We start from the raw sequence: 19,428 nt of genomic DNA, 5'->3' as shown, positions 1-19,428 counted from the left end.
TTATGTTCAAAAGTAACTAATCATTTTCTTTCTTTTTTTTTTTTTTTTACTTTTATAACTCCTGCCGTAACAAGTGTGGGCCTACGACCTACAGAATTGCATTTCAACTTGTAAGTTCTAACTTGTGCTTGGTTTGGCTCTTTCCCACATTGTGTTCTTGACTGCACTTTCCTCAACTGTAAGCATTCACTATAACTGTGTATTATTGAGTTTAATATTTAACCATTCGCTTGAAGAGTCATCATCAAGTCCTCTAGGGGATTCCAACAATATTACAATCTACAACTCATCAATTAACTTATACTAATTTTTTAAGCACAAATGAAAGGAATAGTAACAAGTGAAAGAAAAATTATCATATTTGGTTTATACCTACCACATATGTTTCTATCATAACATTGAATATAAAACCCATGTCCCATATCACTACTCATTAAAAGATTACAAATGCCGACTATAGCATATTCAATATTGAATTTGGTAATCAATGCCTCTAACATTTTGTATCTTCACTGCTGGTGCTGCAATAAAATGAATGATTGACCCCCATCACAAAGCTAAATCTTAGAATAAAAAGATATACATATATAAATGTTATTGAAAAAGAGTAAATATATTAATAAAAAAAGAGATGAATATCGAGAACAAAAAAAAACTAGAGAGAAATAAATAATAATTTAGTTTAGAGAGAAACAAAGAAGAAAAAAAATGAATATGAGGGAAGAGAAATAAATAGGAAGACGGGCATGGTTTGGTAAACATGGTTGAATGAGTGAAAGACAATCTCTGATTATTAGAAGTTGAAAATTTCTACTGACATAAAGAAACTACAACCAAGAAGACGACACAAATAGATAGAGCAGAATAGCTAGCTTACCATGAATCTTAATTCGTCATGGTTTAGGGTGATAAGAGGGGAAGTATAGGGAAAAGTCACATTGAAAAACCTTTCGGATGGGAGGATTAGGAAAAGGTCTTTTACTTCATATAAGAGCTTTTCCTGTAACTCCCAAACCAAGCGCTTCCAAGCTCCTTCACCCTTTACTCTCTAACACAATGATTTAGGGGCAGGTTTTCCCTCAACCCTGCTCTAGATCCAAGCCTTGACCTTTCTTGAAGCCACGTCTCTATTCTATATTTGTCATCATTATTGCGTCTGCCTCTGTTTATTTTGGATTCTACTATCTGCCCCGAGTTGTCTCCATCACCATCAATCAATATTATCATCATCGCTCCAACCACTTGCTTCACAAACTCTCTGGCTTTCCTGACAAAAGGAAGAAGAAAAACCTAAATTGGGGAAAAAATGGGGCCTGGGCTTTGTCTGCCCCAAGGAAAGAGAACAAGAAAGCAAGGAAAAGAAAAGGGAGAAACGGGTTGGATCCCTTGTTGGACTGGCCCGTGTAAGGAAAGGGAAGACAGGAATGGGCGGGGTCCGAGTGAGGGAAAAAGGAAGAAAAGAAAAAGGAATTGGTGAGGTTCTGATCTAGGTTTTATTTTAAAGCCCATCCAATTCTTCTTTTTATCTTTTTCTACTTACTTCAGATTTTTTTTTTTCATCCATGCCCCCAGATTCCTTTTTCTTTTTCATTCACACCCTTATTCCTCTTTTTTTTCTTTCCAAATTTTTATTTCTTCCAAATTTCTATCAATTTTTTATTCACGTTCATAAGTTTCCTTCTTCTTTTCTCTCTTTCTTTTTTGTTTTTTTTTTTTTAATATAAAATAAAGATCACAAAACTAACAATAAAAGTTGAAGTGAAAAATTAAGTCAAGTTAGCTTTAAGCCCTACTTGACCTGCATCAAAATCCCCGTAAGGATTTGAGAATGGTAATTATATATACTTAAACATGCCCCATCAAATTCCAGATTCAGGAAACCCTTAATTTACCTCCAAGAGATTCAAAAAAGAAACCCAATAGTGGTAGCTCCATTACCTATACATAAGAATTGCATATCCTTAACATGGCATATCAAAATAACCTTATTGCATTCAAGATTCAAGGGACCCTAAATTACCTCCAAGAGACTCAAAAAGAAAACCTAATAGCGGAGCTCCATTACCTACATATATACTAGACTCACAAACTCATCAAAGTCAATTAAGCCTCAACGAAAACTGGAAAAAATGTCTCACTTTTCAGTGAAAACAACTAGAAAAACCTTGCATGATTTGTTATAATTTCTAGCAATATACTATGATCTTATCTTAAGAAAGACAAATAAAAGAAGCAGACACTTAAGCAGGCTGAGAAGACCAAAGGGGCATATATGTGTATTTAAAAATGCAAGAAAAAAGAGGGGAACAAGCAAGAGAGAATTTGGGGGAAAAGGAAAAAAGGTCTTACAAGTTATAAGATAAATGGTTTCTTTTTACTTTATGCATGGACCACTCTATATGCCTCCTAATACATAGTTGTGATAAAAATGTGAAAATAAAGTAGAACTTGCAGAAATGCTTCGAGATTTGTAAACTAAGTCAGGTAATACATATATAAATCCTATTCTTTAAATGACGCATTGATCTGCTTCTTAACCAGTTTCTTCTTAATGAAAAAAGAACAATATGTAAATGCTAAAACAAAATTCTTGAGTTATATATATAGGTCCTTTTAAATGCTTACTAGAAGAAGAGGTCCTGCTATTGTACTATCATCTATCTCCTGATCAAGATCCCTTTAGTTTCAGATATATGGGGATAATTCTATCAATAATTTGTTTCTCTTTTTCCTTTCCTATGTTTGAATTTAGTAAATAATACAATAGGTGATGCAAATACTCAGTGTTTGTTGGATGCAGACACGTTGCCAAACCAGAGAAGTCCTAACACCTTGTCTTTATCTCTCTTTTTCCCTTTTATGTAAATCATGTTTCTTCAAATATTATAAGCGATGATGGTTGACAGCAAACATCAATCTTCGTAAGCCATGACTGTCATGTGAGTGCTGTTTACATATATATATATATGTATATGTATATACCTTGTTATTTAATAATAGCAATCACAAGCTACAAGACTATAGCTGACGACTTGACAATGAAGTGGGAACTTTTCTCTTCTAATCACAAAAGCAGTTAATGATCAGCCAGTTCATGGGGTCCATTTATAATTTTTGTAATTATGTATCTAGAAGCCCCAAAGTCTTCAGAATATATGTTTATATATATTATGTTTTCTGTTAAAGAGATAATTGAGCAGGTCTAAAGTGTTTGCCAGGGAGGACTTTATAAATCTCTTCAAATGACTGTAATACATATGGGTGGTTCTCATTGTCTCAAGGAAAGTTTGGTATTCTGGCTGTTGATTGAGTTATATACTTGATATATATCAAATATGGGAGGATCATAGTACATGTCCTTTCACTTCTATTCCTGTCTGTTTATTATTATGCATATCTAATTGCCTCACATAGAGCTAACTTTCAAAGGGAACTTGAAAAAGAGAAGACCATAAAGCTTTCCATTTCTTGTTGGCATAACTAAAAAAATCAAGAATTTCTTCTCATAATATTAACAATTCCATGTATATCTTGTTAGCTCATGGTATACCTTTTCATATTAAGAATAGTATCTATATACCCATCACTACCTATAAATAGACAGTATACGCATAAAGAAATGACTTTATCAAATTAAAATAATACCTGAGCATACCAATTATGCTATAAATATGCATTTAAAGTTAATATAATCCTAGATGATTCATTGAAGCCGTCCTCTATCACAATATTCAAATACATCATTACCCTATTTGGCATCCTAGAAACTTCTTGATGCTTATAAAATAAACATCATTAGTAATAAATAATTCCTAAAGCATGCAATTAAGGATTTTTTATGTCAACAGATGTGATACAACCATTGGATGACCAGCTATTTTCAAGGAAACAACAACAACCCACCACTAGGCCTTTTCAGCTGAACAAAGATTATGCCTCCATAAGATCTTACTGTGATCATGAGGCAATGTGGCTTGAGTTATATGTTACAGAATCAAAATATCAGAATATATAGCAAGTGATAACTACGTGGTACGGTGTTCACGGATTCAAAAAACCACTTGTTCCCTTCTAATTGGTTAGAAGACATTGAGCTGGTGAGCACCCGCACAATAAACACTTTAAGTCTGCTAATTAAAGGTAAGAGTTGAGTATTGAAATTATCAATCTCATAACAGGAATTGATCCAAGCAAAAAGTCGATAGAAAAATTTTTGTTTAAGTTGTGGTTGTGAGATCATGAAAGGTATTAAATAGATAAAGATTCTGGTGATGATTGATCAGCAGGTATATAACTAAGCAAAGGTTAGATATAATATTTGTATGCTTGAAGGAGGAAAAATGATAGAGAGGATGCATTGGGGAGCTCAAGAGCAAGGATGTCGGAAGGGTCCTTGGACTCCTGAAGAGGATAGATTGCTTATTGAATATGTCAATTTCCATGGAGATGGAAGATGGAGTTCTGTTGCCAGGTCTGCAGGTAATTAATTATTATCGGTACTACTTTTGTAGTCATGTTCTTGTTCTTAATTACTATACTTATTGTTCTTTTCTGATGATACTTTTTCAATTAAAGATAGACAGATACACATACATAAACACATATGTACATATGTACATATCCACTCAGGCACAAACACGCACAAAGAGGAAAGCACTGACTATAGTGGAGCAGACTTACTAAATGCTCCTATCATAGCTTGACCTCTAGTTGGATATATTTGCACTATGTGACAAAAAGAAGAGAGGACTAACTAGAATTAGCTTATAAGTTTGGATAAAAAGAAATTAGTTGTGTGGTTGATTAACATATCTTTGTTTAATGTTATGCATGTCAAAGGGTTGAATAGAAGTGGAAAGAGCTGCAGGCTGAGGTGGGTGAATTATCTTAGGCCAGGTCTTAAAAGAGGCCAAATGACACCTCAAGAAGAAGGCATCATAGTTGAACTCCATGCCCTATGGGGTAACAAGTAATTTACTTTTTCCTTTATGGGTCTTTTTTTATCTCTTTGGACTTTCAACATACAGGTTGTATCTTACAGACCCATGTACATAAATACCTTATATGTGTATAACTGTATGTACTCAGGTGGTCTACCATTGCAAGGTACTTACCTGGGAGAACAGACAACGAGATAAAGAACTATTGGAGGACTCATTTCAAGAAGAAAGACAAATCATCCAAGAAGCAAGAAAAGCCAAAAGCCCAAACTCTAAAACAACAGCAACGACAACAAGAGGTACAGCCACAGGATAAAGAAAGCATGAAAAGGGTAATCTTACCTCAGGTTGCCAGTCATGAAGTAATGAAAATGACAGGGGAACAAGGAAGACAAGAGGTGGACTTCACGTATGATTCCATGGAGGATCAGTGCATACCTAATGTGATGTCTCCAGATGCCGCGTCCTGGTCGGATCACTCAGCGGTAGATGAAGGGTTTCTGTGGAGTGGCCTGTGGCTATGGGACCAAGACGATCCCTATAGCCGCATGGATCATACATGCAACTACGACAAGGCTGTTAATCCTATTAGTGACTTCTATAGCGGAGGATAGATTTTCTTATTTTAATGGAATAATGATAACAACGAACCTTATCTCTTATGTATTGTATCGTTGATTGTTTATAGTATATACAGTACTGTTTCTATTATGTGTACTTCATATAAATTGTAGTTCTTATTGAAAAATTAAATAAAATTCACTTCCTTTCCCACCCACATTTTTAAAAAATATATATATTTTATTAATTAAGTAATATATACACATAAATTATAACATAATATTTTAATAAAAACATATGAAATATATGATCCAACTCAAATTTATAATATCTTATATAAAGGCAAAAATTGAACAATATAATCAAGTATTAATTGGACAAATAATTCCTTTTTGAAATTACAAACATATTTCAATTAAAGAATTAAACACTTAAGAGTAGATAATGTTTACATTGACTCATGATTAATAATGTGATTTTCCTAATTTACATACATTTTAATTCTCTTTAAATTTAGTCTATTGTTGATTTTAATCCACCGCACCTCAGTAATTCATTGAAATGTGATGATGTATATTTAATTACGCACAATTAAGAACCAAAGATACTGATAACAATTTATTAGAAGTGAAATCTAGTACATTTAGCTAATTAAATAACTATAACCGACATTTATTCTTAATTCATTAAAAATTAAAATGTTACAAAGAAATTGAGATGATATGTATTGAAGAAGTAGTGAACATATATACATATATGACTTGAAAAGATAGAGATAAAATGATAAGATTAACTTAGTTACAAGAGTGTATCCAAGCTATATAAATTAGCCTTATATATGTATAAGGGTCACAACAAGGCAAAAAGATAGAATATATGTAATAATACTTCCCCTCAAGTTCAACCATGAACATTAGGAATGTTAAGTTTGCTTAGTCAAGATAAAAAATTGTGGTATTAAAAGCTATCTACTTAGACCTTTCGTAAATCATATTGAGAGTCGATATCAATATGTTTAATTTATTCAAGGAAAATGAGATTAGTTGCAATATATATGACGACTTATTGAGATTATAAAGCGATATTATTAAGTCATAAAGTAGTAGCGTACTTAACCAGATTATTTTTTAAGTAGTATAAAATATTACTTCATACTTAGCTTTAACTAATGAATGAGAGGTAATTAATTTCTTCATAATTTTTAAAAAGGTTGGAATACTACTAAGAAATTGTAAAATCAAGAGATTAATTATTATGTTATCAAACAATCTACCTACTAAAAGAAATATGAGTAAGTTTATATATCTATTATACATCTCTTCCTAACACTATATGATTTTGAAACAAGAACCTAACATAATATTATAACTAAATTCTACCTTATAACTCAGTTTTTTTTTAAATTAAGACAGTAGTATGTTTGTTTCCTAATTGATCACGCATATATTAATTGGATATAATCGAAATATGAGACATGTACCAGTTTACATAATTATTGAGTAATTTTTCTATCACCTTAAGGCATTATGTAACGACCCCGAAAATTTAAATGAAGATGTATGTATTAAAAATTTTAGATGCGGAAGCGAAATAAAAATTCTGACTAACATCCCTTACATAATAACCATAAACGTATTCAACGTATGAAAGAATAAACTAATTAAAAGAAATACTCGAAATAAAAACTATAAATAGAACTATAAAATCTTTAGGCATCTAACTCGCCATCTTCCTGCGGAACGGGCTTGGGAACTACGTCTTCCTGATCTGAAATAGTTAAGTAAGGAATGAGCTACACTAGCCCAGTAAAGATATCACATTATCTCACTGCCACAGAAGTAAAGGTTGGTAGAAAACAAAAACGACCAATAGAGCATAATTTATAACAAAGTCATTTATTAATGATAAAAACCTTTACTGTCCACTCACCTCAGTGAGATTCGTGAAAATAACATATGCATACAATAACATTATAACCATCATAAAATCATATACACTTTGTAATATAACACATGTTATACTTTTGTACTTCAATAATCAGACAACAAATTTTCTCTTTTACCAGTCTACTAGTATCCATGGGAATCCATAGAGGGTCCCCGCTACACGTGAACCATTAACATTAATAACTTGATTCCAAGGCCGTCCCCATACCCCGTCCGGTATGGGCGCCAAAACCACAAACCTCAATACCTCGTCCGGTATGAGGGTGAAACGGGTCGTCCCCATACCCCGTCCGGTATGGGCGCTTAAATACATAAGGTCTTCATACCCCGTCCGATATGAGAGACCACATTCCCAGTAGGGTTCCCTATGGATCCGGTCCGTCCACCATCTCCCAGGATATCTAGTCAGGTTGTCCACGTTATCCATTTATCAATTTACATACCTTTTCTATTTTTTTCTTAGTTTTCTGTTTCTCACATAATCATGAATATTTAAACTAGTAACGAACATCCAACAAGGCAGGCATATCATCGGATTCACAAAATCAAGCTATAATGAAGTAAACAGTAATTCATGCATTTAAAATCATAAAATAAATAAATCAGATACCATAATGCATTTAAAACTGTAAAATAACTAAAACAGCAACTGACCGAAAATATATCAGACTCGGGCTCTATTAGCAACCTTAATTAATTATACATATCTATTAATTCACGAAATACCGTTTTATTATTTATTGAGCTTTAATATCGTGATAGGAAATAGGGTGAGAAATCTTTACTTGTTTCGGAGTTTAAAATCGGCCCTATAATGCGTCTACGGGCTGTCCCTAAGTTCCTTGAATTTTTTTCAGAAAACTGAAACGCACTACCGGTACCTGCACGTGTCCCAAAAAATCCTAAATCAGACCCAGGGCCCCTTTTTGGCCAATATCGGAATTCTGGCACTACGGCTCCGCCGTGCTCCGGTGATGGCACCGCCGCCCGCGGCGGCAATCCGCCTCGGGTTGGTCATTTTCGGTCGAATTCGGCCAAACTTGCATTGGTTCCTACGATAAAACAACCCTAGGGCCCTCGGTGGGCCAAAAAATTACGAAAAATCAAGACTTACCGGCGGCGGAGCTCTCGGGTGCGGCGGCTTCTCCGGCGCGAGTCGCGATTTGATATTTTGCTCTGGTCAACCTGTAGAGAAAAGGACGATGATCACAGTGGTGTAAAAATTGCATCGAACGGGAACCGAAAAATTCCTCATCGGAGGCAAAAACTGAGGGAAGTCACGGCGGCGCCGTTGGACTTCAGCGGTGTTTTTCGGTCGATTGACCAGTGGTTTGGATCCGATTTGGCCATAGACAGATTCAACATCGAAAAACGAGCCAAGGGGAGAAAATTTACCTCGTTTGGCGGTCGAAAAACCCTCCGGTGCGGCAGGGGGTAGCAGCGGCCAGCTCCTCCAGTGACTGGTTCTTCTTCTCTAGCGAGGGTACTGGCGGCTAGAGTTTGGGGTCGGGTGTGGGTGAGGTTATTTATAACCTTCCCCTTTTAATCTCAGCCGTCCATCACGATTTAATCTGGGTCGTCCAATCGCGATTAAAATGGGAATAAATCTGGACCGTCCATCGCGATGCGATCTGGGCCGTCCGTGTGTGATTCAATCTGGGCTGTCTGCATGCGTGAGATCTGGACCGTTCGATCACATGCATGCAGATCGCCCACGTGGCTCCGTCTCGTGTGGCCTCCCGCGTCAGCTTCCTTGCCACGCGGCATATTCTGGTTGGCCGGGGCTACTGACTGGGCTGCTGACGTGGCACAACTTTCATAAATTGCGTTTTGACCCTTAGTTTCTTATTTTCTTTTTAAAAACACCCCTAGAATCTAAATTTTCACCACTTTTTTCCAAAATCAATTTCAATTAAATCCCAAAAATAATTTTACCCTATTTTATCATTATTATTATTTTGATTTTTATTAAATTAAATTAAAACCTTATAAATTAAATATTGAAAAATTAAACTAAAATTTAATATAAATTAAAATAAATTAAAAAATTAAAAAAAAAAATTGGGTGTTACACATTAGATAATAATTCTAACTTTGATTAATCTATGTTTATATAAGTAACTATGGTGGAGTTACTAAAAAAAAATAAGAGTAGACCTCGTATAGAGGTCTTTTTCAATAACATATGAGGCAAAAAGCAACATGTAAATGAAGTTGTTATGGTTTGTTTAAAATTGAATTAATAAGTTCATAATGAAATTTGATTTCGAGACTGTAACTATTAAGTAAATAAAGTAACTAATGGAACGCATGTACATATATATGTTAAAAAATGCATATTCAAGGAAATTAATAAGCCTTAAGATTTCTTTTTTCAAAAAGGTATAAATAGTGTTTGCACCAACCAAATCATATCAAGACAATAAATGTATTGTGTACTAAAATTGGGTGAGTAAGTGCCAACAGGAGATAAGAAACTTTAATGTTGCTGAAGTACTTAAACTTCTTCTGAATCTCAAATAGGCTTAAAACATTAGATGTAATACCCGGAATTAATTTTAAAATATTTAAAATTAATGTATAAAATATAATTTTTAAATTTATAAATTTTTATTTAATATAAAAAATAAGAAAAATATGTAAATAATGAAAGTGAAAATAATTTTTAGAAAAAATTGTGAAAATTTGAGTTTTGAGAGTGTTTTTGAAAGAAAAATCGAAAACTGGGAGTCAAAACATAATTTAAGAAAAATGTGTCATGTAGGATTGCCCAGTCAGTTGCCTTGATGAACCGGAGCGCGCTGCGTGGCAAGGCACGCTGACGCGATGCCACGCGGGAGGCCATGCTGGCAATCTACGTGCCCGCAATTGGATGGTCGGGATTTATTCCCGCGCGTATAGAGGGTTCGGATCGTTCCCTCCTCAGGTGCGATCAGACTGTCGCGATTAAACGCGATGAACATCGCATATTGATTTTTTCATTAAACGCGATCATACGGTTCAGATTAAATCGCAATTAACGGTTCGGATTCATTTCCTATTTAAACACGATCGGACGGTCCAAATCAAATGTGATAGACAGTTCAGATTAAAAAAAGACGGATATAAATACCTCACGTCACACCAAACCCTAACCTTAACTGCCAGAGCCCCCCCCCCCCCCCCCCCCCAAAATGCCGAAGAAGAAGAACCAGTCGTCGGGAAGGGAGCCGACCGTTGCCTCTCGCCACGCCGAAACCACCTCCAACCGTCAAAAAAGGTAAAAATTATCCTAATCACTCAAAATTTGATTTTGAACACCTCCACGGCCATATCGGAGCAAAAAAACAAGCGGATGAGCCAAAAACTGCAGATAAAGTCCAACTCCACCGCCATAGGAAAAATCAAAAATTACCTCCGATGAGATCATTTTCGATTCTCGTTTCGTACAGTTTTTCTACCATTGTATTCATCATTTTGTTTCCCACAGGTTGACCAAAGAAAAAGCCCAACCGCAAAGGTGAGCCGGCGGAGTTGCCGCACCGGAAAACCCCGTTGCCAGTAAGCTTCTATTTTTCAATTGTTTTTCAATCAACCGAGACCCCTTAACGTATTTTCTCGTAGGGATGAGTACAAAATTGGCCAAAAAAACCAACTCGAGGCAAACCACCATTGCAGGCGGTGGTGCCATCGTTGGAGCACGATGGCACCGCCGTGCCGAAATCCCAAAATTGGCTGAAAAAGATTTCTAACACCAATTTTGGATTTTTAGGGTTTTTTAGGTACTTGGAGCGTGTTTTAATCTCCAAAGAAAAATTTAGAGAACCTAGGGACCACTAGTAGGCACAACTGAAAACTTAGCATTTCGGACATCAATTTGAATAAGAATCCTTCACCTTATTCCTTGTTATGGAATTAAAGTTTAATTATAAATAATGTGGTATTTTTCGTAATTTAAAAAATATCCATAATTAATTACAGGTTACTAATGGAGTCAGAACTGATTATTTAGTATTGTTTGTCATGTTTTAGCTGATTGTTTGATTCTATAGTTTTGAATGCATCATAATACACTAGAATTAGTAAGATGAGTCGATTGTATTTTCTTGATGCATGTATTGCTTGATTTTCATGATTACAGTTAAATTGTAAATCTGGAAATTAAATGTAAACAAAAAATTGTTTGATTAAGTGAATGGATGAATTGTAGCCTTATTGGATATCCTGAGAGATGGTGGACGGACCGTGTGCATAGAAAACCCTACCGTGAATATTGCCTCATATCGGACAAGATATCGAGGATTAATATTTTGGCACTCATACCGAATAGGGTATGGGGACGGCCTGTTTCACCCTCATACTGGACGGGGTATTGAAGGATGATATTTTGGCGCTCATACCGGACGGAGTATGAGGATGGCCGGTTAGTGAAAAATATTGAATAAATGTTCACGTATAGTGGGGACATCCCTATGGACCCCCATGGATACTAGTAGACGGATAAAAGAGAAAGTTGTTGTTCCGAATGTTTGAATATGAATTAAGATATTGGTTGTGTTATTGTCTCTATAGGTCAGTTTTGAAAATTTCGCTACGATAAGTGTACAATCAATAATTTTATTTATGATAAATGAATTTGCTTAAATTAAGAGCTCCATTAGTTGTTTTCATGATTTTAACTAACATTCATTTCTGTATCGGTGAGTAGTGTGACATTTTTACTAGACTAGTGTAGCTCACTCTTTCATTAACCATTTCACATCAAGATGATCAAGATCCAGATCTCAATCCACAAGAGGGTTGCGAATAGGATGTTCAATTGTTTACTTTTCCATTTATTTCTTTAATTTTTCGTTGTTATTTTAAATGGGTCATTCTCGTAACCCTATTGGATATTCTGAATTATTATGTAAGGAATGTAAACCTTAACGCTATTATCTCGCTTCCGCATTCAAATTTATAATTTATTCCCTTTTAAATTCTAAGTGGTTACAGTTGATATCAGAGCAATGTTTCTCGAAACCATTCGTTACACAAAATCCTTACGAAACACCAAAAACAATAAATTATCACTCAACCATTCTTTATGAAATGCAGATACAGATAGATGAAGAGAGGGAGACCCCTACTAAAATGAGCAGCCCGGGAGGGATCGCTTCAGGAGGAGGTGGATTGATTATTTAAAATGTTAGAGAAACTCATCGCTGCCCAACAGGCTCGGGAGGAAATGAGGGAGCTACCTGACCCTCCCCCACTGCCACAAGTTAAGCCACCCCTGCAGCGGGAGGATCCTGAGCCACTCCACTACGACTTTACTTCTCTACAGTACTATCCAGCACCACCACAGTATGATCTGGTGCCCCAACTATAATACCACCCGGCACCACCATAGTATAACTCGGTGCTCCAACTGTATCACCCAGCACCCCTACAGTATAATTCGGTGCCTCCGCCATATCATCCAGTACCACCATAAGGTCATCCAGTCCATCCCCAGCATAATTCAATCCATCTCCCACGGGATCCAGTTCCTCCCATGATGGACCTAGACTATATTGATAAGTATAAAAGACTAAACTCATCTACTTTTGTAGGGGGATCTTCCTTTGAAAAGGTCGAGTACTAATTAGTTGAGATAGAGAAGGTCTTCACGACTCTTGGGGTGATTCCCGACCAGAGAGTCATACTTACCACCTACATATTGGTGGGAGAGGCAGGCCGCTGGTGGGAGAGGCAGGCTGCTGGTGGCAACTCAAGCAAGCCACCCTGTCCGTTTCTATCACTTGGGAACAATTCTTGGTGGTCTTTAATGTAGAGTACCTCTCAGAGCATCTCCAACATCTGAAGAAAATAGAGTTTGCACACCTGATCTACGGTAACATGACTGTATTAGAATATGCCCGAAAGTTCTTAGAGTTGGGCTGGTATTCCCCTAAGAGCATGATGTATGAAGGCAAAAAGATAAAAAAGTTCGAGTGGTGTCTCCGTCCTGAGATCAGACAACAGCTGTATGTGTTCGAGCTCAGTACTTACTCGGTTGTTCTGGCCAAAGTATAGCTAGTGGAGAGGAACCTTCGCATTTTTTCTCAAGTAGTAGGGAACCTCAGGCCCTCGATTTCACATCGCATACCAACACATACTGCACCTGTTTAGCAGAATAAGAGACATAGCCAATGACTCAAGCTCCTCTGCAGATTTTGACAACAGGACGCGATAGGACTTGTCAGACTGTGGCAAGAATTATGGAGATCGACCCCACTATCGCCTCAATAATACTTGCCACATATGTGGAAGTGTCCAGCATTACGCGAGCGAGTGCCTGAGGAATCATAACCAAGTCATACCTCCTATCCAGAGCAAGGCTTACAACCTCACCCAGCAAGATACAGAAGCCAACTCAGATGTGATATACGGTACGTACACTATCTATAATAATCTTGTACATGTTTTAATTGATACTGGTACTTCACATTCATTTGTTTCACATATTTTTGCATCAAACTTGAATGTATTACCTGAAAAATTCGATTCTGTGTTATTTGTTCTACTCCTGGGAGTAGGACACTATTGGAGGAGGTTATATATAAAGTCTGAATCATAGATATAGTAGATAAAAAATTGAGTACGGACCTAATAGAGATTGACACGGGGGACTTTGATGTAATCTTATGAATGAACTGGCTAGCGGCGTATCACGCCACCGTAGATTGTTTTCATAAGAAACTTGTATTCAACCCTCCTAATGAAGAGTTATTTATAAATTAATAAAATTATTTAAACATTATTCCCTCATGTCAATTTTTCCTATTATTAAGTGTTTTAACTCGATTGTTTTCTCCAATTATGCAGACCTAAGAAAGAGATTTGTATTTGAGAGATTCCGATAGTCCGAGATTTTTCGGATGTGTTCTTGGATAAACTAACTGAACTGCCAGTGGACAGAGAAGTTGAATTCACCATAGATTTTCAGTCAGGCAACCAGCTTATTTCAGTTGCCAATTACCACATGAGTCGTGTTGAGATGGAGGTGTTAAGGAAATAGATCAATGAATTGTAGGATAGTGGATTCATCTGACATAGTGTGCCTCATTGGGATGCCGGAGTTATATTTGCAAGGAAGAAAGATGGGATGTTAAGGTTATGTATTGACTACAGAGGACTGAACAAGGTCACGATCAAGAACAAGTACCCCCTCCCCAAGATCGATGATCTTTTTGACCAATTGTAGGGTACCTAAGTCTTCTCCAAAATAGACATGCGTTCAGGTTACCATCATATAAAAATCAGGGCAGAAGACATTCTCAAAATAGTTTTTCGAACCAGGTACGGACACTATGAATTCCTGGTCATGCCATTTGGACTAACCAATGCACCAGCTATCTTCATGGATTTGATGAACATAATTTTTAGACAATTTCTAGATTAGTTCGTCATTGTATTTATCGATGATATCCTGATCTATTTAAAAAGTAGAGAGGAGCACACTCACTATCTGACTCAAGTTTTATAAGTTCTCAGAGAAAAGAAGTTGTATGTAAAGCTGAGTAAATGTGGGTTCTGACTCGAGCAGACGACCTTCCTAGGGTACATCATATCAAGGGATGAAGTATTAGTGAACCCCAAAAAAATTGAGACAGTGCTCGACTGGAAAAAATTAACCTCAGCCAAGGAGATTCATAGCTTTATAGGAATGATAGGTTATTACCGTAGGTCTGTGGAATGATTTTTTAGTCTAGTTGCTCTTTTGACTAGGGTCATAAAGAAGAACGTCAAGTTCAAGTAGAACGAGAACTGTGAAATGAATTTTTCAGAGTTAAAGAAGCGATTGACTACCGCACTTGTGTTGGCCTTGCCGAGCGGGACAGCTAGATATACAGTTTATAGTGATGCCTTATACCTGAGATTGGGTTATGTTCTGATGCAGCATGGAAATGTCATAGCCTATGGGTTCAGGCAGTTGAAGAGTTATGAGAAAAACTACCTCACCCATGACTTAGAACTTACCGCGATTATCCATGCCTTGAAGACTTGGCGTCAGTACTTGTATGGGGAGACCTTTCAGATCTATACCAACCATAAGAGCTTGAAACACATATTCACTCAAAAGGATCTCAATATGCATCAAAAAATATGGATAGAACTCCTCAAGGACTACTATTGCGATATTTTGTATTACTTGGGTAAGGGTAACGTGGTAGCCGACGCACTCAGTAAAAAAAATACAGGTATATTAGCTCACATAATAGTTTCATAATGTAGGGTAATAGGGGTCATACAACAGGTACAATTTCAATACCTGAAGAGAGTCACATATTTGGCCCACTTGACTGTTCAATCTGAGTTGATCCAAAGAATAAAGGAAGTCTAATATATCAATTCCACCCTAATGGCCCTTAAGAAAAATGCAGAACAGTGAGTTAATTCAGAATTTTAAGTCTCTACCGATGAGTTACTTAGATTTTAGGACAGAGTGTGTGTTCCAGGTCACAGTGAGCTGAAAATGGACATCATGATAGAGACCTATAGTTCAAAGTTTGTCATGCATCCCGGAAGCACTAAGATGTATGATTGCCCATACAGATCCCTGATTTGTTGAGAAAAGGTGGGTGATAGAAGATTATTTGGTTTAGATTTTGTGGAGGAGACTACAGCTAAAATAGTTAAGATCAGGAAGAACATCCAGACGGCTCAGAACATACAGAAAAGTTATGCGGATACCTGAATGAGAGATTCAGAATTTGAGAAAAGTGATCGGGTGTTCTTTAAGGTTGCTCTGTTTAAGAAAATTAGTAGGCTTGGCAAGAGGAAAAAGTTAAATCCCTAGTTTATTAGGTCATTTAAAATCTTAGATAGAATTGGCACCGCCGCCTACAGACTACCACTGCCTCTAGAACTTTTCAGGGTCCATAATGTGTTTCATGTGACCATGCTACGCAAGTACAACTCGGACCCCTTTCACGTCTTGGCCCACGAGTCTCTTTCACTCAAAGAGGATCTATCATACGAGGAGGTACCGGTTGGTATTGTGAACCGAAAGAGCATAGTACTCTACAACCAAAATATTCTCTTTATTAAGGTCTTATGGATGAATCACACACAGGGAGAGCCCACATGGGAGCTAGAATCAGACTTCAGAGCCCAGTATCCCCAACTATTTGATTAAGTGAGAGAGAGAGAGACAAATTTGAGGGACCAAATTTTTTTTAAGGGAGGAAGAGTTGTAATACTTAGAATTAATTTTAAAATATTTAAAATTAATGTATAAAATATAATTTTTAAATTTATAAATTTTTATTTAATGTAAAAATTAAGAAAAATAGGTGGAGGATGAAATTTAAAATGATTTCAGGAAAAATTGGTGAAAATTTAGGTTCTTAGGATATTTTTATAAGAAAAATCAGAAACTGGGGGTCAAAATATAATTTTAAAAAAGTGTGCCCATAGGATCGCCTAATCATCAACCCTGACGAACTGGAGTGTGCCCGTGGCAAGGCACGCTGACGTGGTGCCACGCTGGAGGCCATATTAGCAATTTACGTGCCCATGATCGGACGGTCCAGATTTGTTCTCGCACTTATAAACGGTCCAGATCCATTCCCTCCTCAGGCACGATCAGACAATCGCGATTAAATGCGATGAACAGTTCAGATTCGTTCTCTCTTTAAATGCGATTATACGGTCTAAATCAAATCGCGATGAATGGTTCAGATTCATTTTCTATTTAAACGTGATCGGACGGTCCAGATCAAATATGATGGACGACTCAGATTAAAAGAAGACAGATATAAATATCTCACTTCACACCATACCCTAACCCTAGCCACAAGCCCCCCCTCCCCCTCGCTCGAGAATAAGAACCAGTCGTCGGGAATATAGCCCACTGCCGGCCGCCGCTGCACCGGAGCCACCTCTTACCGCCAAAAAAAGGTAAAAATTCTCTCAGTCGCTCAAAATTTGATTTTGAACACCCTCACGGCCAAATTGGAGCAAAACAACCAGTGGATGAGCCGAAAATTGCAGTAAAGCCCGGCGCCGCCGCCGTAAGAAAAATAAAAAATCACCTCCAATGAGGCCCTTCCTAATTCCTGTTTCGTACAATTTTTCCACCATTTTATTTTCCACAGGTTGACAGAAGAAAAACGCCCAAGTGCGAATGTGAGCTGGCAGAGCCGCCGCACCGAAAAACCCTGCCACCAGTAAGCTTATATTTTTTGACTTTTTTCAACCAACCGAGGCCCTTTAACGTATTTTCTCACAGGGATGAGTATAAAATTGTCTAAAATCAACCGAAACTGGACAAAAACAGCCAGCCCGAGGCAAACCACCGCTATCAAAATCTCAAAATTGGCCGAAAAGAGTTTCTAACACTGATTTTGAATTTTTTTTGGGTATTTCTAGGTACTTGGAGCTTGTTTTAATGTCCGAAGAAAAATTCAGAAAATCCAAAAACCGCTAGTAGGTGCAGATAAAAGCTTAGCATTTCGGATATCGATTCGAGTAAGAATCCCTCACCTTATTCTCTATTATGGAATTGAAGTTTAATTATAGATAATGCGATATTTTGCGTAATTTATAAAATATCCATAATTAATTACAAGTTATTAATGGAGCTGGAACCAGTTACTTATTACTGTTTGTAATGTTTTAGTTGATTGTTTGATTCTATAGTTTCGAATGCATGATAATACACTGGAATTGGTAAGATGATTCGGTTGTATTTTCTTGATGCAAGTATTGCTTGTTTTGTGTTATTACAGTTAAATTGTGAATCTAGAAATTAAATATAAACAAAAAATTAATTGATTAAGTAAATGAATGAATGGTAGCATTACTGGATATCCTGAGATATGGTGGATGGACCGAGTGTATAGAAAACCCTACCGTGAATGTTGCCTCATACCGGACGGGGTATCGAGAATTGGTATTTTGGGCTCATACTAGACGGGGTATGGGGACAAGTCGTTTCACCCTTATACTGGACGTAGTATTGAATGATGGTATTTTGGCACTCATACCGGACGGGGTATGAGAATGATCAATTAGCGAAAAATATTGAATAAAGGTTCACGCATAATGGAGACATCTCTATGCACCCTCATGGATACCAGTAGACAAATAAAAGAGAAAATTGTTGTTCCGAATGTTTAAATATGAGATTATGATATTGGTTGTGTTATTGCATCTATAAGTCAGTTCTGGAGATTTCACTACGGTAAGTGTACAATAAATGATTTTATTTATGATAAATGAATTTACTTAAATTAAGAGCTACATTAGTTATTCTTATGATTTTAACCAACCTTCATTTCTGTATTGGTGAGTAGAATGACATTCTTACTGGGTTAGTGTAGCTCACTCTTTTATTAACCATTTTAGATTAAGATGATCAAGATTCATAACTTGATCCACAAGAGGGTTGTGAATAGGATGTTCAATTATTTACTTTTCCATTTATTTCTTTGATTTTTCATTATTTTTTTAGAATGATCATTCTCATAACCTTATTGGATGTTCTGAATTATTGTGTAAAGAATATAAACTCTAACACTATTATTTCGCTTCAGCATTCAAATTTATAATTTATTCACTTTTAAGTTTCGGTTCGTTATATTAGAAGCTAGCATGTACTTATCATTATCTATATGATAATATCTTTAACATAGAGATTAAAAAAAATTTAAAAAAATAAAAATTAGTCATAATGGTAATGAAAAAAAAAATTTAGTAGAATATAATATATATTTTAATCTTATATTAGGCAAGAGTTTAAACTTATATAAAAATTTAAATAATCGTTAGATAAAAACCTACTTGTTTATAAGCAAAAATTGACAATGACACATGGCTTCTAGAGAGATTTTCTCTTCTTGAATGACTAGTTAAGGAAAGTGTGTATTTCCATATTATTCTTCTTAATATTACATTGTAACATACATTCATTGAATAAGTTTTTAGTTCATTAAAACTATATTACATTTAATTTAACCAAGGTTTGAGCCTAT

General features: G+C 36.1%; 1 protein-coding gene and 1 long non-coding RNA gene across 5 annotated transcripts; one reads left to right on the top strand and one right to left on the bottom strand.

The window, feature by feature from the left end:
* Positions 1–272: 272 nt before the first annotated feature.
* On the bottom strand, positions 273–5,517 carry LOC110820251 (uncharacterized). Of its 3 annotated transcripts, XR_015818139.1 has the most exons (4): positions 5,283–5,396; positions 1,893–1,938; positions 878–1,267; positions 273–521 (listed from the first exon to the last, which is right to left on the bottom strand). It is a non-coding gene; the product is annotated as an uncharacterized LOC110820251 (long non-coding RNA). The 3 variants fall into 3 exon arrangements; XR_002540829.2 differs by lacking the exon at positions 1,893–1,938 and having other exon boundaries at positions 5,379–5,517; XR_002540828.2 differs by lacking the exon at positions 1,893–1,938 and having other exon boundaries at positions 5,283–5,423.
* LOC110820250 (uncharacterized) lies at positions 3,664–5,714 on the top strand. 2 transcript variants are annotated; one of them, XM_088216963.1, is made up of 4 exons: positions 3,664–4,140; positions 4,287–4,479; positions 4,840–4,969; positions 5,089–5,714. In XM_088216963.1, the coding sequence occupies exons 2-4, from the start codon at positions 4,323–4,325 to the stop codon at positions 5,552–5,554; spliced, it is 753 nt and encodes a 250-aa protein (XP_088073089.1). In that variant the 5' UTR covers positions 3,664–4,140; positions 4,287–4,322; the 3' UTR covers positions 5,555–5,714. The 2 variants fall into 2 exon arrangements, with proteins under 2 accessions (XP_088073089.1, XP_021905371.1); XM_022049679.2 differs by having other exon boundaries at positions 3,664–4,479.
* The last annotated feature ends 13,714 nt before the right edge of the window (positions 5,715–19,428 follow it).

This window comes from Carica papaya, chromosome 1 (genome assembly GCF_054855325.1).
Source record: "Carica papaya isolate Zhongbai chromosome 1, ASM5485532v1, whole genome shotgun sequence".
Taxonomy (NCBI): domain Eukaryota; kingdom Viridiplantae; phylum Streptophyta; class Magnoliopsida; order Brassicales; family Caricaceae; genus Carica; species Carica papaya.
This window is presented reverse-complemented; position numbering and strand designations above follow the sequence as displayed.

Bases quoted from the DNA above. Each gene is read 5' to 3' on its own strand.
- LOC110820250 (XM_088216963.1), top strand. From the start codon at position 4,323: ATGCTTGAAGGAGGAAAAATGATAGAGAGGATGCATTGGGGAGCTCAA. The intron at 4,480-4,839 runs GTAATTAATTAT...TGCATGTCAAAG, and splicing joins TTCTGTTGCCAGGTCTGCAG to GGTTGAATAGAAGTGGAAAG. The intron at 4,970-5,088 runs GTAATTTACTTT...GTATGTACTCAG, and splicing joins CATGCCCTATGGGGTAACAA to GTGGTCTACCATTGCAAGGT.